General features: G+C 44.0%; 2 protein-coding genes across 6 annotated transcripts; both read left to right on the top strand.

The window, feature by feature from the left end:
- Window positions 1–12,268: 12,268 nt before the first annotated feature.
- Window positions 12,269–21,091, top strand: LOC311631052 (uncharacterized protein). Of its 5 annotated transcripts, none has more exons than XM_084900848.1 (4): window positions 12,269–12,550; window positions 15,831–15,954; window positions 16,531–16,590; window positions 17,239–21,091. In XM_084900848.1, the coding sequence occupies exons 3-4, from the start codon at window positions 16,545–16,547 to the stop codon at window positions 18,555–18,557; spliced, it is 1,365 nt and encodes a 454-aa protein (XP_084756974.1). In that variant the 5' UTR covers window positions 12,269–12,550; window positions 15,831–15,954; window positions 16,531–16,544; the 3' UTR covers window positions 18,558–21,091. The 5 variants fall into 5 exon arrangements, with proteins under 5 accessions (XP_084756974.1, XP_084756975.1, XP_084756972.1 ...); XM_084900849.1 differs by having other exon boundaries at window positions 15,870–15,954; XM_084900846.1 differs by lacking the exon at window positions 16,531–16,590.
- Window positions 21,092–23,804: 2,713 nt separating this feature from the next.
- Window positions 23,805–24,791, top strand: MTLN (mitoregulin). Its single transcript, XM_084901133.1, has 2 exons — window positions 23,805–24,135; window positions 24,709–24,791. Exon 1 carries the CDS (start codon window positions 23,861–23,863, stop codon window positions 24,029–24,031), a length of 171 nt encoding a protein of 56 aa, XP_084757259.1. The 5' UTR covers window positions 23,805–23,860; the 3' UTR covers window positions 24,032–24,135; window positions 24,709–24,791.
- Window positions 24,792–27,693: the final 2,902 nt, after the last annotated feature.

A 27,693-nucleotide genomic window follows, 5' to 3' on the forward strand; every position in this document is an offset into this window, starting at 1 on the left:
TTTATAGAAAGTAAGGGAGAGGGATAGAAAGATAGAAACATCAATGAGAGGGAAATATCGATCAGCTGCCTCCTGCACACCTCCCACTGGGGATGTGCCCGCAACCCATGTACATGCCCTTGACCGGAATCAAACCTGGGACCTTTCAGTCTGAAGGCTGATGCTCTATCCACTGAGCCAAACTGGTTTCAGCAAGAGGAGGAAGGAGTTGTTCTGAATCATTTCTGTTGCAACCAAAGCAATGTTCTTTCTATCCTTAGTGATTTAAAATTTTGTAAACAGCTACTCTGGTGGTTGTTTGCTGCTCAAATAGCAAATCAAGCAAAACAGTGAGGGAAATGGAATACTTTCTTACTGATTTTGGATATAGAGAAGAAGAAACAAGGAGAGAGACAGAAACTTCGATGAGATCCAAGATCCAAGGATTGCTTGCCTCCTACATGAAATTGAGCAGGAAACTTGACTTAGTGGCATGACCAGGGCTCAATCCAATCAGTGATCTCTCAGCAAATGTGTTCAATCGAGTCACACCAACCTGGGCTTCAAATCACTTTACAATGGGGAATCATGTTCAGGATGATGAAGGTAGTTCAGGCCAGAGAATGTCACCCTGAGAATTGAGTTTCCTGCTGGGCTCCTGTTTGTGGGAGGTAGGTATCAGAACACATCATAGGTCAGAAGTGGTCAACTAGAGGGTGGCCTTGGGGTGGCCTGGGGTGTTGCAATCAGTCTGACTGATTAGCCTAGGGACATGAGTGCTGATCTGTGAGACTCACTGGGCAGGGAGTTATGCACTATCAGGGTTTGGACTTTGATGACAGTTGAGTGTAGAAATAAACACTGTCGAGTACAGAATCCAAGATGGCTGCTCGGGTAGGCAACTAGCCGCAGCCGCACACAACAATTTTAATAAATACAACTAAAATATAAAATGGACATTACCCAGAACTACAGGAAAGTCGACTGACTGGAAATCCTACAACAAGAAGCAAGGAGAAAACCAGAAGGAAGCACGGAGGAGCTGTAAAAGCCTAAGGTACGGAGACACGCGGCGCACGCGGAGAGGACGGAGCCGGAGAGGAGGGAGGCCGAGTGCCTGGCGGGCGTTCCCTAGCGGAAAGGAGATAAAACTCCGACTGTGCTGGGCCCCCGACTGCTCTGAACCCCAGTTCTGGGCCAGACCCCGGGGACTCAGGCTCAGCCATAGGGAGCTGGGCTGTAAGTCGGAACCCCGGGGTAGCGGAGAAAGGAGGTCCCGGAGGCGCACTCACTGCCCCCAGAGAAGGGACGGCCGGCTGTGCCGCGGGATTGCCCTGACGGGAAGGAGACTGGGGCTCCAGACTGCTGTGAACGCCACCTCCAACTCCACTTCCAACTGAACTGAACCCCAGTTTCGGGCCCATTGCGGGAGAGCTTACACTGTTTGGTAGCAGGCGAAAATCGAGGGCACCTTTCTCTCAGAGGCGCTTGCAACAAGTACTGAAGGACCCTGAGTCTCAGGAGTCGCATAGGGCGGGGCTGACGGAAGCCGAGGCTGTAGGCTCCACCCTGAAACGTCGCCCCATCAGGAAAGCTGCCTGCGAAAATGCCTAAACCAAATAGATCACAAAGGAAAGAAATGGAGGACAAAAAGCGACTGGATATAGAGTTCAAAACCACACTTATAGGGTTTTTCAAGAGACTCCTAGAAAAGGCCGATAAAATAAATGAGACCTATGAGGATATGAAAAGGGATCAACAAGAAATGCTAAGGGATCAACAAGAAATAAAGAATACATTGTCTGAAATAAAAAATATTCTACAGAGTCCTAAAAACAGAAGGGAAGATCGCAAGAATCAAGTCAAAGATTTGGAACATAAAGAGCCAGAAGACACTCCTCCACAGAAGCTAGAAGGCAAGAGAATCCAGAAAATTGAAGATAATGTAAGAAACCTCTGGGACAACTTCAAACGATCCAACATCAGAATCATGGGGGTCCCAGAAGATGAGAGAGAGCAAAATATCGAAAACATACTGAAAGAAATAGTGACAGAAAACTTCCCCCACCTGGGGAAAGAATTGGACTTACAAGTCCAGGAAGCACACAGAACTCCAAATAAGAGGAATCCAAAGAGGACCACACCAAGACAAATCATAATTAAGATTCCAAGAGCAAAGGACAAAGAGAGAATATTAAAAGCAGCAAGAGCTAAGCAGGTGGTTACCTATAAAGGAGCACCTATACGATTGTCAGCTGATTTCTCAACAGAAACCATGCAGGCCAGACGGGAATGGCAAGAAATATTCAAGGTGATGAATAGCAAGAACCTACAGCCAAAAATACTCTACCCAGCAAAGCTATCACTCAGAATCGAAGGTCAGATAAAGAGCTTCACTAATAAAAAAAAGCTAAAGGAGTTCATCACCACCAAACCAGAATTATATGAATTGCTGAAGGGGGTTCTTTCAGAAGAGAAAGTAAATAAAGATAAAAATATGAACAACAAATACGTAACTATCAACAAGTGAATCTAAAAACCAAGGAAATTAAAAAAAAAATCTGATGAACAATATTAACTGTTGAATATAATAGAATCAGAGGTATGGAAGGGGAGTGAACTGATGATTCTTGGGGAAAAGGGGACAGGGGAATGTGGGAAGAGACTGAACATAAACTGTGCACCTATGGATGAGGACAATGGGGGTTGGGGAAAGGGCAGAGGGTGGGGTGGGAAGGGGGCGGAAAAGGAACACTTGTAATAATATGAACAATAAAAATTTATTTTTAAAAAAAAAAAAAAAAAAGAAATAAACACTGTCACTGGTGAAGGGACATCAAGTGCAGCACCAGTGGAGCTGGACTCTAGATATCTGAGATCTGATGTAATTCTCCATAGGTGAGGTTGAAGGAAAAACAGCAGTACTCAAGGATGCTTCCATGAATGTGGACTATCACAGTTGGGGTAGTATTTCATTCTGCTAGAAAATGCCTAGAATTTAGTGGACACCCATAGTGAGTAATGAGTAAGAGGCCAAGGAGATGACTGTGGGGGCTGAGGCTCTGGGAGTGCAGGTGTGAGAGGTGTGATAGAAAGAGTAATGTGCATTTGTAGATGGAATGTGAATTCATGGATATGGGGACCTTACATTGACATAAAAGTGAATGAAGGGGAAATCCATTTCTGGTGATGTCTGGATGACATGATATGGGAAATTTTAGGGTCATTTCTGTAAAGAGGAGCTGCTATGCTACAAGCCAGCTCCAACAGATTAATTGCCATCTATCTGCTCACCTGCCTTTTGTTGATGAGGGCTGATGCAATGATTATTAGGAATGAGATAGCATATATCAGTGTCACCAACCTTGAAAATCACCACTGTCATGGGGAAGAGAGAAGAGGAAGAGAGAAATACATTATACAGGTAGTGATTTGAAATGTGAAAAAGAAGCTGATTAGGGAACAACCTATCCTTTCCAAGGCACATTTTTTCTTGACTTTGAATTTGAACATCTGGAAGGAAGTTGTGTGAGGAAAATGTAGTACAAAGAATTGTGTGCAGCAGGACTACAATGTGATGGCCTCAGCACTTTGGGATTAGGGTTGGAAGGGTGAAGTGTGATTCCATGTATTTTGATGCCTTGTAGAGACAATCTTGGGGACTACAAAAATATTGCTTGATAGGACCAGTGTCAGAACGCTCACACTCCCTTTAGGGCCAACATCTCTCCCAACCTATGCTCGTGACACCCACTGTATTGACAAGAGGCAGTGTGGCCTACATTTCAGGCTTAGAGCTCAGGTATCATCAATGTGCTCATCTGCCCTTATTGTTGGTGGAAGGCACAGTATTAGTAGGAATATAAAGAAAGAGTGATCTTGATGGGACCTAAGCCTGGTATCTTCTCTGATGAGGTAGTAGAGGGCGCAGATGATGGTGAATATGACGAATGTAAAATCCTAGGAGAGAAGCTCACCATGGACTGAACTGTCTCCATTAACAGGATATGATCTTTGAGGACCTGGCCATTGCCTTCTCTCAGGAGGAGTGGGGGCTTCTTGATGAGGATCAGAGATTTCTGTACTGTTATGTGATGCTGGAAGCTTTTTCACTTCTATCATCTATAGGTAAGTAAGACCTTTACATCTCTCCTACTGTCCTGAAGTGATGTCTTCTCTTCCTTTATTCTGCAGACATAGCTTTCTCTCTCCCACAGCCACAATATGGGTTCTGCTAATTTTCCCCACTATCTTGTCAAATGTCCTGTGGCTGCCAATGTTAAGCTGTATGGAGAACCCTGAGCAATGGACTCCATGAACATGCCTAACACCAATTGCCTCAAAAAAGTGCAGGAAATATCTGGAAGTCGGGAGTCTTATAGGGAGACTAATGGTTCCCTCCTTCTCTTTTTCTTCCTGAGAAGGTGACCCGTGGTTTTCATTTCTACCCCTTCCTCCAACTAAAGTCTCTTTGTGACTGTCTGTGCTAGGTTATGTTCTTCACTTACATGAACCATGGCTGTTCTTGTAAGACCCTCCTTCAATTTTTGTTTATAATCTTCCCTGAATACTATTGAAACCAAAAACGCACTGGGCTAGTGCAGGCTGCTCATTTCTTTTATTTTTCATTAATACTCAGAATATTTAGATTTTACAGATGTGTGCAGGGAGAACCCTGTTGTTTTTTTTTTTTGTTTGTTTGTTTGTTTTTGTCCCCTCCCCACCCCACCCCCCTTCCCGAATGAGCATGCAAGATATCCTCAGAGGAATTTTAGTTTTATTCTTAGGAAGCAGCTGTTGGGTGGTAGCTGGGTGAAGATATGACATAAGGGCTATGTATAGATCACACAAGGGACTTGCTCATTTCCAACAGTTTTGACCTGAAAATGCCACTGGCAATACTTTATTTCTACCTTATATTTCCCGTACTTGAGTACTTGACATTTTGCTGACTTGTCATTTCAACTCTGACTTCCTGGCTTTACTGCTACCTTCATCCTCCAGGTCTTTTTGCACTGCTCTCTCTGCAGTATTCTCAGACATTGACCTCATGTGTGATATAAGGTGCACTTACATGCTTAAGTACTCCTTGTATATCAGCTACACAATTACTGAATTTTACTTGGAATGAGCTATAACCAATCTCCTGTATAGCTTGCCAAAGTCACCAGCAGACAAGCCATGCTGAGCACTGTTACACGAAGATTGAACTGGAGATCCGTTTCTCTTCCACGTGGTGCTTGCCACGTTTGTGTCACATTCTGTTTTGTGATATTCAGAGACCCAGAGCTTCAGCAGCCTCTTATTAATCCTTCCAGAACGTCTGATATTTTCAGAAAATTGTATAGAACAAACATATTATTTTTAAGATTTTTGCAATGGGACTTCCTCTGTCACCCAGTTAACTCTCAGTTCTCACCATTTCTCTGTTTTCAGGTTGTTGGCATAAAATTAATGAGAAGGAGGTGCCTCCTGAGCAGTGTGCATCTATAGATGAGTTACAAGTCGGGGCTTCTAAGACATCTCCAGCAGCCCAGAAGACCTACCTGTGTAAGTGGTGTTTCTCAGTTTTAAAGCATATTTTGCGTCTGACTGAGTCACAAGCAGCATACATTGAGGAAAAAGCCTTCTTCAGTGAAGCAGATATGAAAGACTTACTTTTCAGTGCAAACTGTCACCAGAAGCAAAGAGATGCCAATGGAGAGAAGACCTTGAAAGAAGATATGGACAGGGCTTCTTTTGTGTCCAGGGACAGATTCTATTTAACAGGGGTGCCTTCAACCAGTAGGGAAGTTAGCAAGGACTTGCAAGCCATCTCAGATATTCTCCAACACCAGGCCACTGTTAGCACTGAGGAGCCACAGTGTAGCAGTGAGATTTCCCAGAAATTTCCTGGTGGAAAAAGTCATCACCAATGTGGTGAATGTGAAAAAGCTGCCAACAGCAACCAGAAAGTTGTTCAATATCTGGGTATCTCCTCTGGAGAAGTAAATAATGAGTGTAAAAAATGTGGGAAATGTTTCAGACAAAAGTTTCACTTCATTGAGCACCAGAGAGTTCATACTGGAGAAAAGCCCTATGAGTGTAGTGATTGTGGGAAATCCTTCAGTTGAAGGTTTACACTCAATGAACACCAGAGAATTCACACTGGAGAAAAGCCCTGTGAGTGTAGTAATTGTGGGAAGTACTTTAGGCATAGTTCTACACTCAATCAACACCAGAGAGTTCACACTGGAGGAAAGCCCTATGAGTGTACTTATTGTGGGAAGTTCTTTCGTCAGAGATCTAAACTCACTACACACCACAGAGTTCACACTGGAGAAAAGCCCTATGAGTGTACTTACTGTGGAAAGTCCTTCCCACAAAGATATAACCTTGCTAGACACTTCAGAATTCACACTGGAGAAAATTCCTATGAGAGTAGTGATTGCTAGAATTCATTCAGTGAAAACTATACTTTATTGAACTCCAGAGAGTTCACACTGGAGAAAAACCTTACCAGTGTAGTGTAATTAGGAAATCTTTTAGCTGGAAACCTAGCATAGTAAGACAACTGAGACTTCACTCTGGAGAAAATCCTTAAAGGAGCATTGAATATTTTATTTTTCTCACTCAGAATAACAGTAGTGAAAGAGACTCTTTGACACCTATTTACCAAAGCATATACTCCTTTTAACGGAACACACTCTGCTAGACTCCTCATAGGTTTCAGATACAAGTGAGGCTTTAAGGAGTTCCCTACGCAAGATGGTTTCAGGCGAGGTCTGGCCCTGATGGCTGACAACAGTGTGCTCAATATGACAACAACGATGTTCAGATGATACCAGCACCCAGCGCTTTTCAAACAGTGTTTAGGCGCAGGCACCCCTGGTTATACCTCATGTCTACCTTTTCTTTCCAATACGTTACACTTTGTGACTTGTCATTTCATCTGGGGCTTCCTGGATTTGGGGCTATGTTCACCTTTGTGGCTTCTTTACATCACCTGTTTTGCTCTGCTCTCTCTGCAGTATTCTCTAATACTGACAGAGTATTTTTATGAGGTACACTTACAGGCTTAAGTAGTCCTTGAACACCAGCTACTCGTTAGTTAAATTTTACTTGGAACAGACATAACCCACCTTCTGCACAGTGTGCCCATGTCACCAGGAGACAAGCCATGTTGCTAGCAGAAGAATGACATGGAGATCCTGCTACTCATCCATGTAGTGCTTGTCATCTTTGTGTCATATTTCTGGAGAGATCTTCCTTGTTTTTGTGATTTTCAGTAACTCAGAACTTCACAATAGCATCTTAATAATTCTCCCTGCAGATCTTTTATTTTTTGAGAAATGTTTAATTTCATTTGACAGAAGAGAGTTCACACTGGAGAAAAGCCCTATGAGTGTGCTGTTTGTGGGAAGTTCTTTGCAAATAAGTTTAACCTCCTTCAACATAACAGAGTTCATATCCAAGAAGCCCTATGAGTGTACTGATTGTGGGATGTTCTTTAGATATATTTAATTTCTTTTAACACCACAGAGTACATACTGAAGGAAAATCGAATAAATGCCATGATTGTGGGAAATCATTCAGGCAAATCTCTTCTCTCACTCATCATCAGAGAATTCACCCTGGAGAAAAGCCATATAACTGCAGTCATTGTGGGAAGGCCTTCAGGAATAAGTCTAACTTCACTCAACACCACAAAGTGCACACGGAGAAAAGCCATATGAATGTAGTGATTTTGGGAAGGCCTTCCGTCAAAGGTCTACCTTCACTAAGCACCACAGAATTCACACTGGAGAAAAGCCACATAGTTGTATTGATTGTGGTTAGTCCTTCAGTCAAAGGTATACCTTCACTCGATGCTAGAGTGTTCACATGGATAAATAACCTTATGAGTATAGTGAATGTGAGAAATCTTTTATTCGCAAAGAACTCCTAGACCACAAGAGAGTTCACACTGTATAAAATACATATGTGTGTAGTGATTGTGGAAAGTCCTTCAGCCAAAGGTCTATGCTCATTGAACACCACAGAGGTCACAATTGTGAAGGGCCTCATGAGGGTTGTGAGTGTGGGAAACCTTTGATCCGCAAACCTAGCCTTCTTAGACAATTGAGAGTTCAAATAGGAGAAAAGCTTTAAATGCACAGGGAATGTTTTATCTTTCTCATTCATAATAACAACACTAAATGTGAGTCTTCCATATTAATTTAACTGAATATAAACCCCTCTTATTGCAACATGCGCTATGCTAGATTGCTCACAACTTTCAGGTACAAGTGAGGCTTGAAGAGGCTAACCTGCACTGAGATTATGTGTGGCTGAAGCAATTTCACCTCTACCACCTGGCTCACCTGAAGAATGTATGTCACTTACAACCTCTGTGTGCTCAGGGAAAATGTATTCTGTGTTCTCACTTATACTTGAAGATGATGAAAACTGATCTTTCTCAGAAAATGGACCTGATTCCAGGTCCACCCATAACACCCGTCCTCAGCTAAGAAGTGCTACCTCTTTCAGGGACATTGTGGCTTTCACATTTATGCTGTGATGATTGTTTCAGGTTCTAATTTAACAACCTGCAAACCATATGCTGTATTCTGCTCTGGTTTATGGTCTTTTAGTAAAGATGTTTTTGCTATTTTACCTTTAATATTTTTTGCTCTATTCACTTCCTGGGATGATTCTAAAGCACAGTTGTGATCTGTTGGCATGTAAAAATGGACATATATTGGGGGTCCTCAAATGTTCTGTGCTTCAGAAGGGACAGTATGATGGCAGAAAATCACTCTTTGACCAATATTGGCTTATTTTACATTGCTGCCCAAGACCTTGAATAAAGACTGCACGCTTTGTGGTTCTAATTTTCAGCCTGTTGCCTCAATTACTAGTGATATCAATGGTCACCAGAAGAAGAGGCCTTTGTTGTGCTTCTGTGAACAATATAAATAGTCTCTGTTAACAGCATGTCTTACGAAAGTATCAGCAATGTTGAGGGAGATTTCTCTACAGGCGCTGCAATGTAGCCATGTGCCACAAATGTGCAATACTTCACAGGCTGTTGTCATTTGTTGTAAGACTCTGATGATTAAGTGGAACCAAAATTGGGATAGAAACACTGTAGTAATAGTGAGTGGGAAAGACTGCAGTGAAGGAGATGAAAAGGACCTCTCTGCATGTTATGGTTCAAGGCCTGTGGCTTGTGTGATCTCTGTGTACAGGCATTCTCAGGACCTACATAACTGTTTCCTGTAGCTGAAGTAATTGACATGTAAAAAATAAAATGATTTTGTGGATTCCTCTGGGCTCTCTAGGATATTCACCTCAAGGTTATTGTTCAACAGGCAAGAACTCAAAGATAGTGGAAAGATAATTCCATAATCAGTCCCATTCCTGTTGATTCCAATGGCAACAGTCTTCACTGCTTGCCAGTATTTGCTGCCACTGTGACAAGGCTGTTACTCATAATAAATGAAGAAAGAAATGTAGAGTCCATATAGGGTTGACATTAATTTTCTAACAACATGGGGATATCTAGATGTTTAGTTGGAACCACTTTTTAAAGCTCTATTTAGATATTAGAGGCCTGATGCATTTGCTGGGGTTTATTTTCACCCAATCAGTCCACACATGTGAACACCAGAATAGTCCAGGGATCCCCATAGTGAACCAGTAGCTAGGGTTCGCATGAGGGCAGAGCACACAGTGATGGAGAGAATAGGAAGAGAGGTGTCCCTGCTGTCAATGTTGGGGGTTGGAAATGGGGGCTGAGCTGTACAATTACCCACAGAGAATGATGACATCTATGCTCCCTGAGGCTGAATCCAAAGAGGCCTGGAGAAGCTCTGGGCCTGGACATGCCCCCTGCGGTCTCTGCACCTTCCAGCCAGGGCTGAGACTGAGCTGTTCCAATTCAGGTAGTTGAGGATTCCAGATTCCTCTTGGGAGTCAAGGATGGGTGCCCCAGTGGCAGCCTGGTATGTGTATGGGCAGGAGAAAAAGCCGGGCCATTGCCAGGGAGAGATGGTGGGAGGGAAGGGGTATATGTGTATTGCTGGGGCCCTCTTTAGTTAAGGTTCAACCTGGTGGCCACTCTGTTCTTTGGGGCCATGCTTGATGGGAAATGGAGCAAGAGCTTCTACAGGAGTTCCCCGGGTGTCATGACCTGGGCATCAGCATGTGCTCCAGGAAAACTGGTGACCCAGGCAGGTGCACCCAGTCCACTGTGATAAAGTTGTCCGGCCACTGATCTGCCAGGGGAGGGGGAAGAACTCTCTCTGCAGAGGCTGATTCTCTTTCTGTCCATCAGGAGGGGTTGCTGGCTGCTGAGCTGGAAGGTCCTTCCCTGGGTGGCAAGGGTCTTGAACTTTAACCACTGAAGGGGGTTGCATACATTTATAGCTCTTGTGAGAGAAAATGCCCCGGTTCTTCCTTCATAGTTAAACATCCACCCTGTTGCACTGAGACGGGGCTTCTGCTTACATGCCCACTCCCACTTTTCTTGCCTTTACCTGGGATGTCCCCGCTAATGCTGGGGCATAGCCTGTTCTTGTCAGGGGTTGGCAGAGAGGAGCCTGAAGCAAGGCTCTAGGGAGGGGTTGGTTTCTGTGTCTACCTGAGAGGAGCCTGGCCAGGGTTCTTCTGTCTCCAGCCAGAGGTCTCTCAAGGATACTCTTCCCATGGCTCAGGTACCTGTCTCACTGTAGTCCCTGGATGCTTTGGGCTCACAAATAAGTTCATTTTTGGAAAGTCCTGTTTCTGGCCAGCACACACACACATACCCCTGAGCAACACTGGTATAACGTGAGTCTCTGTTTTATTATTTCTTGGTATAATTTTCCACTTCGATTTATTTAAAAACAAAGGCCTCTTTCCCTAGCCAGTTATGGAGGTACCATCGATTCTCCAAAAAAAAAAAAAAAAATGGTGCTGCATTTTTTTTTTCAATGGCAAGAATAGTCTTCAACATAAGGCTTTCCAGAAGGCCTGTTGGGTCTCAAGATGATACCACACTGTGGGGATGCATTGTGGCTGATGTCCTCCCTCATCATGTTTGGCCTTGGCAGAGCAGACCCCTGCTCCCATAGTGAGATGAAGGACCCAGGACTCTGGGGGACAATGAGCTACTGTGGTGTGTGTTTGATGGAGCAGAGAGGTTTGGGGCCTTGGATAGTGTTGGAGTGGGGGTTTACTGACAGCACATGGGACAGGGTTCTAGAGTGAGTGTATTTAGGGAAGCATGTAGGGATGAAAACTTGAATCAGGCTGGATGAAAGGTAGCAGTTAAGGGTGGGCACCACCTGTAAAGAGCGAAGGGGTAGGCACTGTGGACCCTGACTGTTACAGACTCCCCACCCCTTATTCTAAGCTGCAGGAGGCAGCAGAGTCTAACATTAGAAGCCAGAACTCCGTTATTAGAGACACACGGTTTGCCTTCTAGCCCTGCCTTTTATTAACTCTACAATTAGGCAATTTACCTTGAGGCTGAATTTCTTCTCTATAAAATAGATGGTTAAACCATCTCAGGTTGTGGAGAAGATTAAATGAAATAATAATGCATGTAAAGCACTGAACACAGGGCCTGGCACATGTGGTAAATGTTCAGTAACAGCTAGCTCCATAACTTTACAATGTGTATTGATGACAAACTAACATTGTACAAAATGTGAACTTGTTGGCCTTAGTATCCTTTCAAATTTTGTTGTAAAATGATTAGAATAGGATTAAGTATATTCTCTCATAGCCTTTTTCTCTTAATAATGTGATGTTTTATGTTAAAAATAAAAATGCTGATAGCTGGAATGGCTCAGTTTGATTACAAGTCAGGTTTCCTGGCTTAATGCCTAGTGATTGGGTGGGTGGTGTGCAGGAGGCAGCTGACCCATATTTCTCTCTCTCCCTCTCATTTTCTCTGTCTCAAAAAGTAAAAGAAAAGAAAATGATATATATAGTTTTAAATTTGTAGTCTTCAAGGAATAATTAAAATAATACTTTTCACTCATCGAGGACTCTAAGCTTCACAGAATCTGCAATAATATCTCAAAACAAGAAATCTGTTGCAGACAACACTTCCCAGAAACCTGTGACCATTCCCCAAAACCTAAAATTGTCATTTCCTGACACCACTCAGGCCCACCAACACCAACACTTTCAATGATCAGTGAGTGAGTGAGTGGCATCCTAATGCCACTTGTGGGGTCCAAAAAACTACATTACCCAAAGGGCAATGCAGCAAATGATGGCTGGGTTTAGCCAATGAAAGCCCAGGACCAGCGCATTATTGGTTTGGGAGTGACTTCCTGTGTCTTTTTCCTGGTGGTCATTTTGAACTCTTTGTTCTGTTAACATAGTGAGAGGCTCTGGCGCTCAGAGTACCAATTAGGAATAGGCACCAGAAGCAATGTCCCCGCTGTGCAGTGTTGTGTCTGAGGCTTGATTAGCTGCACCAGGCGGAATTAAGGCCTCCGTGCCTCCCAGATTTCGTTTTGCTTACAGACTTCAGCTCAGCCTCACCTATTTAGCCTTCATCCTTGGGTCCAGGCGTCTGTCAGGTCCTGCAGCCCTGGCTGCAGCGTCCAGAACCGTGAGTCTCTTGTGGGTGACGTGCAGTGTGATGGGTTGGAAGAGTGTGACAGGCCGCAATGTCACTGTGTAAGGTTTGGGTTGGTGTGGCTGAACTGGGAGGATTCGGGAATCCTGGGCCTGTTTTGTGTCTAAAGGCAACAGAGAAGATGAGGCGACGTTTTGCCAGAGTAGTTTTAACTTCATTTTCAGGAAGTGGGAGCTATCAATGGCTGTGAACCAAGAGGGACTTTGTCTGAGGTAGGATTCTAAAAGTTTCCCAAAACTGCTCAGAGGAAGAATAAACTAGAAGAGAGAGGATACCTGTTGGGGACAGGTAGGAGAAGTCCTTTTATAGATAACAAACTTGGCAAGTGTGTGCACTGAGGCCTGAGGTAATACAGTCATCTCTAGATCACCTGACCCCAAGGCTGGGAAAGGGTATTAAGTGGCCAAGCCCATGGATCCTGGCGGTGTTTGCCAAGCTCTCTATAGTCCTTTATCTTTCTATAGATTCCTGCAAATGCACAATCACTTACAGGTACAGGTTTGTGGATGGAGGAAGCCTTTGAATTATGGATTAGTGTCTTAGGTGTGGCCACCTGGATTTCGAATTTTGAGGTTGAGAGATAGCGGTAAGAGTCAGGGATGATGGGAGGTTTGGGATTTAGCAGTTGAGAAATGGAAGCATCATCAACTGAGATGGATAAATTTATAGACAGGTTAATGTTCTTTGGGGATATAACAACTCTGGGGTGTTTGTGTGTGTGTGTGTGTGTGTGTGTGTGTGTGTGTGTGTGTGTGATTTTGTTCCTTTGTTTTTTGCCTTTAGGGTATAACATACTTCAGAGGGTAGTTCATGAGAGTCTGGAACTCTGAGGAGCAATTCAGAATGAAAAGTTCTTAAAAAGATAGTGGACCTGAGTGGAGCTATAGGTCACCTTTTTCTAATATATATATATTCTGAATTTAGAGATAGAGAGGAAGGCAGAGAGAGAGAGAGACAGAGAAACCCAATGAGCAAGATCCAAGGATTGGTTGTCTCCTGCAGGCCCCTTACTGGAAATTAAGCAAGAATCCTGGGAAAGTGACCTGACCAGGGCTCAATCCAGTGACTTCTCAGTGAATGGGTTGATGCTCAACTGAGCCACACCAACCTGGGCTTTAGATCACTTTAAAATGGGGAATCATTCCCTAGCTGGTTTGCTCAATGGTAAGAGTGTCAGCCTGTGGACTGAAGGGTCCTGGATATGATTCCAGTCAAGGGCACATGCCAAGTTGCAGTCTCAATCACCAGTAGGGGGCGTGCAGTAGACAGCTGATCAATTATACTTTCTTATTATTGATGTTTCTCTCTCCCTCTCTCTTTCTCTCTTAAATCAATGTAAATATTTTTTTAAATAAATAAAATGGGGAATCATTTGGGATGATAATGGTAGCTCAGGAAGGCAAGTGTCACCCTGAGGACTGGGTTTTCTGCTGGGTTTCCTGTTTGTGGGAGTTGGGTGTCACAGCATATCATAGGGACAGAAGTAGTCAGCTACATGGTGGAGGAGATATTCTCATTTGGCTGTGACTAAAACCCATGAAAGGTGCGTCATTGCCAGATGAATTGGAGGCCGAAAAGTAATTCAGAGATGAACCTGAGGCTGATATTTATTTACTTCTTAAACATTCACCAGTATTTTATTATTACCCTTTGAATGGCCTGAGGTGTTGCGGTCAGTCTGATGGATTAGCCTAGGAACACTAGTGGTCAACTGTGAGACTCACTGGGCCTGGAGTTATCAGGCTGGAATTTGGGTGACAGTTAAGTGGGAGATAAATGCTGTCACTAGTGAAGAGATAACAAGTGTAGCACCAGTGGAGGTGAGTTCTGGATATCTGAGATCTGAGGTAGTTCTTAAAGGTGAGGTTGAAGGAAAAAACAATCGAGGACAGCATTTTTAATAGTACTCAAGGATACTTCCAGCCAAAACCAGTTTGGCTCAGTGGATAGAGTATCAGCCTGCGGACTGAAAGGTACCAGGTTCGATTCCAGTTAAGGGCATGTACATTGGTTATGGGCACATCCCCAGTGTGTGTGTGTGTGTGGGGGGGGGGGGGCAGGAGGCAACTGGTAGATGTTTCTCTGTCATCAATGTTTCTAGCTCTCTATCCCTCTCCCTTCCTCTCTGTAAAAAATCAAATATATATATATATATATATATATTTTTTTTTTTTTTTAAAGGATACTTCCATAAGTGTAGAATATCAAGAGTCAGGGTAGCACTTCATCCTGTTAGAACAGATTTAAAATTCACTAGCACCCATGCTGAGTAATGAGTAAGAAAACAAGGAGATGACTATGGGGGCTGTGGCTGTGGGAATGGAGGTGTGAGAGACGTATGATAGAAAAAGTGATGTGAATTTGAAGATGGAATGTGAATTCATGGATGCAGGGATCTGACATTGACATAAGAGAATGAATTGTGTGTCCATTTTGGTGATGTCTGGATGCCATAACATGGAAAATTTTAGGGTCATTTCTGTAAAGAGGGGATGTTGTGCTACTTGTCAGATTCAGAGCTTAGATGCCGTACGTGTGTGCCTACATGCCATTTGTTGTAGAGAGTTGACACAGTGATCAACAAGAATGAGATAGCCTACATCAGTGACACCTGGCTTGAAAATCTCCACTAGCATGGAGAAGGGAAGAGAGTAAGACAGTAATATATTACAGAAGTGGTGAGTTAGAATTTTGGAAAAGAAGCTGATTAGAAAACAATCTGTCCTCCTCATGGCATATTTGTGATACTTTTGAATTTGTCCTTCTGGGAATGAAGCTGTGGGAGAGACGTGGGGCACAAATAATTATATGCAGTAGTTACTACAAAGTGATGGCCTTAGCCCTGGATTAGGGTGGGAAGGTTGAAATGCGATGCCATGTTTTTTGGTTCCTTGGAGAGAAAATCTGGGGGACTACAGAAGCATTGCCACCCAAAACCAGTGTCATAACACTCACGTTACCTTTATGGCCAACATCTCTCCCAACTTATGTTCGTGAAACCCACTGTATTGATAAGAGGCAGTTGGCCTACATGTCAGGCTTAGAGCTCAGGTATGATTAGTGTGTTCATCTGCCCTTATTGTTGATGGAAGGCACAGTATCAGTAGGAATATAAGAAGAGAGTGATTTTGATGGGCCTAAGCCTGATATCTTCTTTGATGGGGGTGTAGAGGGAGCAGACAGATGAGGAGTATGATGAATGTAAAATCCTAGGAGAGATGCTAATCATGGACTGAACTGACCCCATTAACAGGATATGAACTTTGAGGATTTGGCTATTGCCTTCTCTCAGGAGGAATGGAGGCTTCTTGATGAGGATCAGAGACTTCTGTACTGCGAAGGGATGCTGGAAGTTTTTGCACTTCTATCATCAGTAGGTAAGACCTTCACATCTCTCCTAGTGTCCTAAAGAGTTGTCCTCTCTTCCTTTATTCTCCTTGTAGCTTTCTCTCTTCCACAGCTAGACCATGAGTTCTGCTAATTTCCCCCACTGTTTGTCAAATGTGCTCTGGATGCCAGCACTGAGCTGTGTGGAGAGCCCTGAGCAATGGACTCTGAACATTCCTAACACAAATTTCTTCAGAAAGTGGAGGAAGAGTCTGGGAGTCAGTAGTCTTAGAGGCAGCTTAAAGGTTTCCACATGTTCTTCTCTCTGAGAGGGTGACTATGTCTAGATCCATGGCTTCCATTTCTACCTCTTTCCTCTAGCTAAAATTTCTTTGTGACTGTGCCTAATTATGTTTTTCACTTACATGAACCATGGCTGTTCTTGTAAGACCCTCTTTCAATTTTTGTTTGTATTATTCCCTTTCCTGAATACTATTGGTAAACTGAATAGCTCTGGGCCAGTGCAGGCTGCTCACCTCTGTTGTCTTTCGTTAATACTCAGAGTATTTACCTTTTATGTACTTGTACAGTAGAAGGTACAGGGAGAACCCTGATTTGTTCCACAGGGTGAACCTGCAAGATGTTCTCAGAGGAGCCTGGTTCTGTTGCATGCCAGTTGGGGGAAGGTATGACATAAGGGCTGTGTACAGATGATAATCGGGAACCTGCTCATTTCCAGCAGTGTTTAGGTGAAAGTGCCATTGGCAACATCTCATTTCTACCTTTTTTGTGTGCCGTACTTGACATTTTGCTGACTTGTCATTTCATATATGGCTTGCTGGCTTTCACTAACTGCATCTTTGTGGTATTTTTGCATCATTGATCCTCTGTACTGCTCTTCCTGCAGTATTCTCAGACATTGACCTGCACATGTGTTTTGAGGTGCACATACATGCTTTAGTGGTCCTTGAACACCGGTTACACATTTGCGGAATTTTACATGAAATGAGACATAACCAACCTCCTACACAACTTGCCCATATAACCAGCTGACAAGCCATACTGAGCACTGTTAGCAGAAGAATGAACTGGAGATCCTGCTTCTCTTCCATGTGGTACTTTCCATCCTGGCATCACATTTCACATGAGATCTTCTGTTTTGTGATATTCAGAGGCCCAGAGCTTCACAGCAGCTTCTTATTAATCCTTCCAGTGTGTCTCTTATTTTTAGACAATTGCATGGAATCAACATGTTATGTGTAACACTTTTGGAATGTTACTTCCCCCTGTCACTACAGTTAACATTTAGTTCATCACCATTTCTTTGTTTTCAGGTTGTTGGCATAAAATGGATGAGGAGAAGATGCCCCCTGAACAGAGTGTATCTGTAAGAGAAGAGCCACAGGTCAGGTTTTCTAAGACAGCTCCAGCTGCCCAGAAGACCTGTCTGTGTAAGTGGTGTTTCTCAGTTTTAAAACATATTTTGCACCTGACTGAGTCACAAGCAGCATACTGTGAGCAGAAAGCCTTCTTCAGTGACACATCTGTGAAAGACTTATTTTCCAGTGCAAACTGTCAGCAGCAGCAGAGAGATGCCAGTGGAGAGAAGCCGTGGGAAGAAGATATGGACAGGGCCTCATTTGTGTCCAGGTGCAGCTTCTATTTAACATGGGTGCCTTCAGCTAGTATGGAAGTTGGCAAAGACTTGCCAGCCATCTCAGATATTCTCCAGCACCAGGCCACTGTTAGCACTGAGGAGCCACACAGTAGCAGTGAGATTTCCCTTGAATTTCTTGGTGGAAAAAATCGTCATCAGTGTGTTGAATGTGAAAAAGCTGCTAATATCTACCAGAAGGTTGTTCAGCATCTGGGTGTCTGCTCTGGAGAAGTGAATTATGAGTGTAACAAATGTGGGCAAGGTTTTAGACAAATGTTTAATCTCATTCAACATAAGGGAGTTCACAATGGACAAAAGCCCTATGAGTGTAGGGAATGTTGGAAGTTCTTCAGAAATAAGTCTAACCTCATTCAGCACCAAAGAGTTCACACTGGAGAAAAGCCATATGAGTGTAGTGACTGTGGAAAGATCTTCAGCCAAAGTTCTACGCTCAGTCAACACAAAAGAGTTCACACTGGAGAAAAGTCTTATGAGTGTACTTACTGTGGAAAGGCCTTCCGTGAAAAGTCTCACCTCATTAAACACTACAAAGTTCACACTGGGGAAAAGCCCTATGAGTGTACTTACTGTGGAAAGGCCTTTCGTGAAAGGTCTCACCTTATTAAACACTGCAGAGTTCACACTGGAGAAAAACCCTATGAGTGTAGTGCCTGTGGAAAGTCCTTTCGTCAAAGATCTACCCTCACTAAACACCACAGAGTTCACACTGGAGAAAAGCCCTATGTGTGTAGTGACTGTGGAAAGTCCTTCCGTCAAAGATCTACCCTCACTAAACACCTCAGAGTTCACACTGGAGAAAAGCCCTATGAGTGTAGTGACTGTAGGAAGTCCTTCAATCAAAGGTCTCACCTCATTAAACACTGCCGAGTCCACACTAGAGAAAAGCCCTATGAGTGTAGTGAATGTGGGAAATCTTTTAGCCACAAACCTAGCATACTTAGACACCTGAGAGCTCATTCTGGAGAAAGTCCTTAAATATGCGAGGCGTGTTTTATTATTGTCACTCAGAATAGCAGTATTGAAAGAGACTCTTTGACACCCATTTACTAAAATATAAATCTCTTTTAATGGAAAAAATTCTCTGCTAGGTTCCTCATAATTTTTAGGTACAAGTGAGGTTTTAAGGAGCTGCATTGCACTTGCTAACCTGCCCAGGCCTACTACCCAATTGATATCACTGTGAGTACTTGTGGCTGAAGTGATTTCACTTCTACCACCTGGCTCACTTGAGCAGTGTGCATCAGTGAAAAGCCCTGTTTGCTCAGGGAAAATCAATTATGTCTTATCACTTCTACTTGATGAAATTATGAAAACTTCTATTTCTTGGCAGGATTTCCATTCCATTCTCTGACTAGGGAATTGACCAGACGCAGAGTTCATCCAGAATACCCATCATCCGGGACATTGTGGTTCTCACATCATGCTGTGATGAATTGTTTCAGGTTCTAATTCACCAGCTTGCAAACTGCTTGCTGTATACTGGTCTGGTTTATGATCCTTTCACAAAGGTGTATTTTTCTTTTGTAACTTAAATTTTATGGTTCTGTACACTCCCTGGGATGATTTGAAAGCACAATTGTAAACACAGAGCATGTAGAGGTGAACAGATATGGGGATCCCAAATTTTCTGTCCTTTGGAAGGCACAACATGATGGCAAAAAATCACCTGGTCCAATATTGGCTTATTCTGCATTGCTGTCTATGGCCTTGAAAGAAAGACTGCTTGACTTTGTGGTTCTAAGTTGCAGTCTGGTACCTCAATTATTCGGGAGGTCAGTGAGAAGGCCTTTGCTGTGCTTCTGTGAACAGTGTGAATCATTATCTGTGCACAGTATGTATTACATAAGGGGAAGTCATCCACGTACTGCAAAGGAGCCGTGTAGGAAATTTCATAGGCTGGTGTCATTTGTTGTAAGACTGAAATGAAACTAATATTGATAGAGAAACTCTATTTTCATAGTGATGTATTAAAATAGATGAAAAATGCCTCTTCTGAATGCAAATCCACAAATGTTCCAGGGCCTGTGGCTTGTGTGATCTTTGTGTAAAGACATTCTCAGAACCTCCATAACTTTCCTGTAGCTGAAGTCATTGACAGAGAAAATGATCCAACAGTTTTGTAGATTCCCCTTGCCTCTGTAGGGTGTTCACCTCAAGGTTTTCTCAACAGGCAAGAACTCAAAGCAAGAAAAAAGATAGTCCTGTAATAAGTCCTGGGATGTATCTTTTGTGACCAGTCAGCATTCCTGTTGATTCTGAAAGCAACAGTCTTCACTGCTTGCCAATATTTGCTGCCACTGAGGCAAGGCTGTTCCTCACAGGAAATGAGAACTGACATGCAACAAACTGCACTTTTTTAATGAGTACTATTTGGTAAGCCTTGACACAGATATAAAGGTGTGAAACATCACATGTGAAATAAACTTATCTGTCACTCTTAAACTGGGTGGGACATATTTTTTTTTTTTTTTACATGAGGTCTGTTTTCTTGATTTTTAAAATATATATTTTTATTGATTTCAGAGAAGGTAAAGGAGAGAGGGATAGAAACATTAATGTTGAGAGAGCTTGCAGCCTGCTATGTGCCATGACCGGGAATCAAGCCATGACCTCATTCATAGGGTGATACTCTATCTACATAGAGAAAACACTTGTGAAACTCCATAAATCCTATTCTAGCCTCCCTTCATTATCTGCCATCATGGTGGTTCTTGTTTCTATCTATCCTCAGTTACATTAGTTGTTTATTTAACTTAAAATCCCCAAAATGTCTGGTCCTGTCTTGATAGTTCAGGTGGTCAGAGCATCATCTCAATAATGCCAAAATTGCAGGTTTTCTCTATTCAGGGCACATGCAAAAATCAACCAAATGATGTATAAAATTTAGATTAACAACAAATTGATCTTTCACTCCCCATTTTTCTTTCTCAAAAATCAGTATAGTTGTTTCATTCACCCAGTCAGTCCACACACTTGTGAACACCAGCATAGCCCAAGGACCACATGGTGACCAGTAGCCAGGATTCTCAAGGGCAGAGCACGAAATGACCAAGAGGACGGGAGGGGAGGTGCCTCTGCTGTCAGTGTAGCAGGTGGGGAGCCAAGGCCAACCTGCACAGTGTGCTTCCTGGAACTAACACCAAAGCAGCCAGGACAAGCCCCTTGTGGTCTCCGCACCTTCCATCCAGGTGATTGAAGAGCCCAGATTCCTCTTCTGTGGCAGCTGAGCAGGTGGGTGTGGGCAGGAAAAAGCCCAGAGCAGTTACCAGTTATCAATCAGCGAGTGCCCAGTGCCCTGGGGCCAACCCCTTCTTGTCCCTCCCCCTCAAAAGGCATCTCCACTCCATATGCTGCTGTTCTCCCAGACTGTTCTCTCTCCAAATCTCAGTCTGCAAGTCTGCCCGGTCGGGTCCCTCTTTCTTCTCCCCCTTCTCTAATCCTGGTTCCTCTACCTCCTCCATAATGAGTCTCACTCATTAGTGCGGAATAAACTTCCTCCTTTAACAGGTTGTGGTCCCCGACTCCCGTTTCCTGCCCCTGGAACCTTACAATTCTGAGCTCCTAGAGAAGCAGAGACCTCCCCACTTCTCTCATTCCTGTGTGTGTGTGTGTGTGTGTGTGTGTCCGTGTCCGAATATGTGTGTAAACGACTCTGAAAGTGTGTATGTGCCTATGTGTGTTAATGTGTTTGAACGATTGTGTCTTTGTGTGTGTGAATGTATGAATGTGTGACTGTAAACGTGCGTAAGTATATATGAAGGAATGTGTGTGTGACTGTGAATGTCCATATATATAAATGGTTGTGAGTGGGTGTATATGAATGTGCGACAGGGCCTTCAAGGGAGGCACTTGGAGGGGACCCAGGCCTGCAGGGGAGGGCAGTTAGGGGTGACCAGGCTGGCAGAGGAAAACAGCCTTGCAGGGGAGCAGTTAGGCATTAATCAGGCTGGCAGGGGAATGGTTAGAGGGTGATCAGGCTGGCAGAAGTGGTTAGGGGCAATCAGGAAGGCAGGCAGACAGGAAAGCTGGTGGGAGCCAGCAGTCATGAATTATGAGAGGGATGTCCCAGATTGGAGAGGGTGCACACTGGGCTGAGAGACACATACCCCCGAGCACAAATTTCGTGCACCAGGTTTCTAGTTGGTTAATAATCTCAATGTAAGAACTTTCAAACCTGTAAATAATTTTTATGACTATTTGAGTTGTTAACATAAGAAAACATTCAAACCTGTAAAGAATTTTGTGAGTTTATTTGAGCCAAACTGTCAACAATTGCCAGGAAGCAGAATCTCAATGTATTGAGATAGTGCTCTGGAGAATGACAATTTTTCCTATTTTTTTTTTATACATTAGAATCAAAGGAGGGTTACATGAAATCAATTGGTGATAGATTAGGGGAAAAAAGAAGCAAAGGGGATGGGGACTCTGGGACTGGATAAAAAGTAAAATGATAGACATACAGGATAGTTAATAGCCAACAATGACAAGGTAATAGTAACAGTGAGGGAATCTGCTGTGTTCATCCTGGAGCCCTGGTGCAGTGGTTGTTCTTAGGGGTCCGGAAAAAGGGAAGTTACAAGTTACCCAGAGATTCCAATGATATATTATCATAGATGCAGGAGAAGACAGGCTTAGTTAAGGTAAAGATTGACTTCTGTCAGGGAAGAATCTAGCCTAGGACATGACTACCTGCCATAAACTGCTATTAGTTAAAAAGTTTTAATTTCAGGCCATCCCTTGTGGTTACTTTAGGTCTCTAGAGTTTGCAAGGCCACCACGCAGTCTTCCCTGAGTTAGTCAGGTTAGCATGTGGCTCTTTATGTCTGCAGAGCCAAACTGATGACAATTGCTGGGAAGCAAAATCTCAAGGGATTGAAAAATGCTCCAAAGAATGGCAGTTTTGCAGTATATTTTATACAAATCAAAGAAGGAAGTGTAAGAGGGGTGTTACATGAAATTCACTGGTGTAGATTAGGGAGGCAGGAGAAAACAAAACAGAAAACTCAGATTGGATAATGAGTTTTTCTTATTTAAAAATATTTTTCTTATTTAAAAATATTGATTTCAGAGAGGAAGGGAAAGGGAGAGAGAGAGAGACTGAAACATTAATGATGAGAGAGAATCAATGATGAGAGAGAATCTGCTGCCTCCTGCACACCCCCGACCAGGGATCAAACCCGCAACCCAGGAATGTGCCCTTGACTGGAATCAAACCTGGGACCCTTCAGTCTGCAGGCCAATGCTCTACCCACTGAGCCAAATCGGCTAGGGGCAAACTTTTCTTTTTTACATTGGAGGGTGCAGGACAGGTAACATTTACAGCACAGATAGTGTGCAGAGAGCAGATAACAATGTAGGGTTCTGTGGTCTGTGCTCAGGTAGATGGCTGTCCCTTGAGGGGTCTAAAAAAAGGGAGTTTCTCTGATATTCCAAAGGTATCTTATCTTAAATGCAAAAGACAATAGGCAGGCTCACTTCTTTGGGAAGCTACAGGTCTAGAATGAGACTAATCCCCACGACTTATTTTCATTAGGGATTTTTAAGTTCAGACCATCATATGTGGTTACTTTAATCTCTGAATCTGTAAGACCCACCATGCAGGCCTCCGTTGAGCTTGTCAGGTTTGGTGTGTGGCTCCTTTTTTTGTCCACACTGACATTATATAGGTTTCAGGTATGCAGTTCTGTAATACATCATCTGTCTATTGCATTGCTCACCACCTGTAGTCTAGTTCACCTCCATCACCATATATTTGACCCCTTTACCCTTTTCATCCTCTCCCACCCTGGAATCGTTTGCTATTGCTGTGTAACAGATTACCAGAACACTCAGGGGTCAAGGGTCCAGGCACGAGATCCTCCATTAGGGTCTCACAAGGCTACTGGGAAGAATCCAGGCTGGACTCCGCAACTGGAGGCTGGGCTGGGAAAGAATCCCAGCTTACTCACGTTGTAGGCAATGAGTTGTAGGACAGAGGCTCCAGCTTTTGGCTAGGGCTGCCGCCCTTCCCTGAGCCCTCATCGGTGCTTTGCTATTTGAGCTTCTCCAGCATGCCTGCTTACCTCATCCAGCCCCAGGAGAGTCTGCAGTCTGGCAAGGAGTTTTGTGTAACATGAAGTGATCACACACAGGAGGTCCCAAGTCACAGATTCGGTCACAGGCGCTGCAGGTCCGTCACCGCGCAGCAGGGGGCGCCGGGCTCTGCTCCTCCGCCCCCAGGAGCGCGCGCCTTGGGCCCCGCCGCGCGCCGTAGGCCCTTCCGCGCGCCGGCGGCCGCGATGGCGGACGTGTCCGAGAGGAAGCTGCAGCTGTCCGTGCTGTTGGCCTTCGCCTCCGGGGTGCTCGTGGGCTGGCAGGCGAACCGGCTGCGGAGGCGCTACCTGGACTGGAGGAAGCGGAGGCTGCAGGACCAGCTGGCGGTGACGCAGAAGAAACTGGACCTGGCCTGAGCGCGCCCGCCTCGCCGCGCGCCCTCCTCGCCTTGCCCGCGCGGGGCCTCCCGCCTGAGCCAGGCGCCCCCAGCCCGCCGCCGAGCCAGGCTCCCGCAGAGCCGGTGAGCAGTGCTTACAGAGGCTCCGGGTCCGAGGGCGGCTGGGAGCGGGGCGGGTGTCCGGGGCAGCTCACAGGAGGCGGCCTGCTCCCGCGGACACCCAGAAGAGGAGGGAGCTTTGCTTTCCCCCAGTAACGTGCACCGGTGTCTTAGTTCATGGCATGTGTTTACTGCGGATTCCTTACCACGTGCAGTACCGCTGCATTCAGCTTAAAATGTAAATACTGGGAAAAGCGAAAGGAAAAAAGAGTGGACCGAGATGTCCCTGCCACCCTTTCCCCGCTCCTCAGTCTTTGCAGCAATGTCCTTGTTAGCACCATCGTCCTTGCGCTCGTGTTTTGTACTCTCCAGCCGAGGTCCTTGGGTTACTGGCAGCCTGGCCGACTGGAGAGGGAGAGGGCCTGAAGTCAGGAGGCTTGCACCCAGTCTTGGCTTTTTCATCCGAGCTGTGCAGGCGCCCAGGGTGTCTGTTTTCTTACCGTTAATACCAGAGCTTGTAGTTCATAGTTTAACTTTAGGATAATTTGAAGTTAATGAATATTTCTCTCTCTTTTTTTTTCTCTCTGTTCCCAACAGCTTGTCGAAGATGGATAGAAATCACTTCTTACACTTGATGAATCAATCTTATTTTTAAAATAAAATGTTAAACATCTTTGAAACTTTTATTAAAAGGACGAGGGATATCTTGCCTGCCATACATTTCACTGCATCAAGAGATCTGCATGTTCAAACCTGATATATTAGCATTTTTAAGCAAGGAATCCATGCTAGTTTCCGTTGCACAACTGCAAAGCAGAGTTGGGTTGGGCATGGTTATGAGTCTTTTTTTACGGAACCTGATCAGGAAAGGAAAAGGCTGTAAAAATAACTGAGGTAAGAGTGATGTATATAAGACATTTGCACTTTCAGGAGCATATGGAATGTGCATGTGAAGGAGAAACCCTCTTGGATAGATAGAGCTTAGTGATAAATCCAAACTATATGTAAAAATCAAGAGTGAAGGACCATGTCCCTGGTTATTGTAGATTTGCAAGAGGTATTTTCTAGAACACTGCTCTTGCTTGTTCCTGTAAAGATTAATTTTTTGTCTTAGCCAATTTAATAGCAGCCCCAAGTTAACACAGGGAAATTCAGAAAAGTTGTTTCCACAGAAAGCTTTATTTTTATCTATTTCCCTGGAGCCATTATGCTTTGTTAGTTCCAACCTTATGTTCATTCTGTGAATGCAGTCCTCAAGGACTGGCGTGCAGGTGCTGAGAGCTCTGTCCCATCTGGGCTGCAGTTTGCTGAAATATCCTAGTCACCATTGTTCATTCCAAGTTTCCAAGAGGCTCCGGATGAGGCTCTTGGAGACAAGGCAGGTTTCTTAAGGCACATGGTGCCCCCTGACTGTTGGCGTTTCCCATTACTTAGGTGGAACCCTGACCCACTCATCTCCCTCTCCTGTCGCACCTCAATGTTCTGTCATCCCTGCCCCTTGTTCACCTCAGGTATAGGCTGCTCACCCCCCTGGGCCTGTCTAGGTGCTTATGTAGTTTCACCCACCCTATGCCACTCCTAATCGTTCTCTCATTTTCTGCTTACTGCCTCTTCACACTGTGGCTCTGTGTCCCCAGTTCTGTCACTATTTCTCCTCTAGCTACCTACCCCTGGCCCTACATAAATGTGTGTTGGTTTTCCCCTAAAAATATTATCTCATGGAGATGTGACTTTTTCCATGGTAGCAAAACTTGGCAATGAAAAGGTTGAGAGAGATTATGATGCCAGTCATGTACCTTAGAAATAACAAACTGTTCACTCACGGAAATACATGTTTCAGCAACCCTCCACCCCTTACCTGCAATTTTGATGATGATGCTGTTCCAGGACACATAGGAATAAATGCTTGTAACTCTGAATATGGAACAAAAATATGTATAATTGAAGTCATTCTACCTGAGGTGAACAAGTGTCATAAACTTTTTAAAAATCACTGTTCATAGTTACACATTTATGTAGGGGAGTATTTTTTCTTCAACATAGACTTAAACTATATTCTTTTCCATTTAAAATAAGCACATCCCTTGCCCAGTTGGCATGGTTCAGTGATTGAATGTCAACCTATGAACCTGGAGGTCATGGTTTGATTTCACCATCAGGACATTCCCGGGCTGCCAATTCATCCCGTGTGGCACATGCAAGAGGCAGCCAATCAGTGATTTTCTGATGTTTCAATCTCTCTCCTCCCTCTCCTTCTCTCTCTGAAGTCAATAAAAAATATATGTTAAAAAAATAAGCCCATCCCTATAAATCAGATACAGGAAATTTCCTAATTTATAGACATATTTAAAATAAATAAGGATTTCATAAATGGGGTTGTCATTTTTTTCTTTTTGCTTACCTCTTACAAGATCACTTAGAAGTAGTGACTTAGTAACCCATTTTAAAATATAGCATTTACCACTTTATCATTGATTAAAAGTACTTTTAATGGAAATACTTATGTTCTACTATTCAAGTGAACTTAAGTATTATGAGCCATAATGGGGAAATTAATTTAAAATAATGACATTAGCTACAAAAAGCAGATGGTACCAACTGTTGACCAGGATATGAGCAAAAACCCATACCTTGCTGGTAGAGGATAAATCAGGACAAGTTTTGGAGAACAGGCAGTATCTACTAAACCTGAACAAACAGCATGCCCTGTGGCCCAGCACTGAGCACATGTGTTCCCACTATTACATATGTAAACAGTAGCACTAGGTTGTAGTAGCTGTAACTTGGACACTACCCACTGGCCAGCAGCAGCACAAGGAATGAGTCTTAGTCCATCACAGACTACAACTACACAGCGATACAGGTGCATCTCACGCACATGTTGAGGGGAAAACTCGACACTCGGTCAGGACACACTGCAGGATCCCATCGCAGTTCAAAAGGCAAAGCCAGGTTTTGTTAGCAATTAGGGCCTTGTTTACTTTTGGTGTGAGGGGGATGGATGGAGTAGTAACTACAGGAGAGACTGCTGGGTGCTGATCATGTTCTGAATCCTAATTGGGGGATGTGACATGGAGATGTGTTCAATGTGAAAACTGAGGTGGGCGCTTGTCATTTTAAATTATACTTGAAGAAGAAAAAGTACACAAACAGCATGTGCTGTTGGGCCTGTGGACTCATTGTGTGTGGTATGAAGAAGCACGGCGTGTGGTATGAAGAAGCTCTGTTACGCCCAGACTTCATGATCCCCAAGGACCACCAGGGAGCCGAGTCCGATGCAATAAACAAAAGAGCCTGTTCCATGCTAGCATGGGCTCCTCCCACTCACGCCAGCAGCATGGCGGAAGAGAGCGAATTTCGCCCAGTCCAGGGGTTTTACTCTGGTCGGTGGTGATGTCACTGCCTCGGCTAACCCTGATTGGTTGGGTGAGGGCTAGGGATAACTCCGCCCTGCGGGGCGGAGTTGGGAGCTCATCCTCGCCCCGCCCTGCCCTTTCATTCCCCCCTTGTCTAATGTGCCTAGTCAAATCATTGACTCAGCCTACTTCCTTTCAGCATAAACAACAAATACAGTTACCAAGA

Source organism: Pipistrellus hanaki (assembly GCF_964339955.1).
Source record: "Pipistrellus hanaki genome assembly, chromosome: 12".
NCBI classification, from domain to species: domain Eukaryota; kingdom Metazoa; phylum Chordata; class Mammalia; order Chiroptera; family Vespertilionidae; genus Pipistrellus; species Pipistrellus hanaki.

Excerpts from the sequence above, each read along its gene's own strand:
- LOC311631052 (XM_084900846.1), top strand. The coding sequence starts at position 15,834 with ATGAACTTTGAGGATTTGGCTATTGCCTTCTCTCAGGAGGAATGGAGG. Across the intron at positions 15,955-17,238 it reads TGCACTTCTATCATCAGTAG|GTTGTTGGCATAAAATGGAT; the intron begins GTAAGACCTTCA and ends CTTTGTTTTCAG.
- MTLN (XM_084901133.1), top strand. The coding sequence starts at position 23,861 with ATGGCGGACGTGTCCGAGAGGAAGCTGCAGCTGTCCGTGCTGTTGGCC.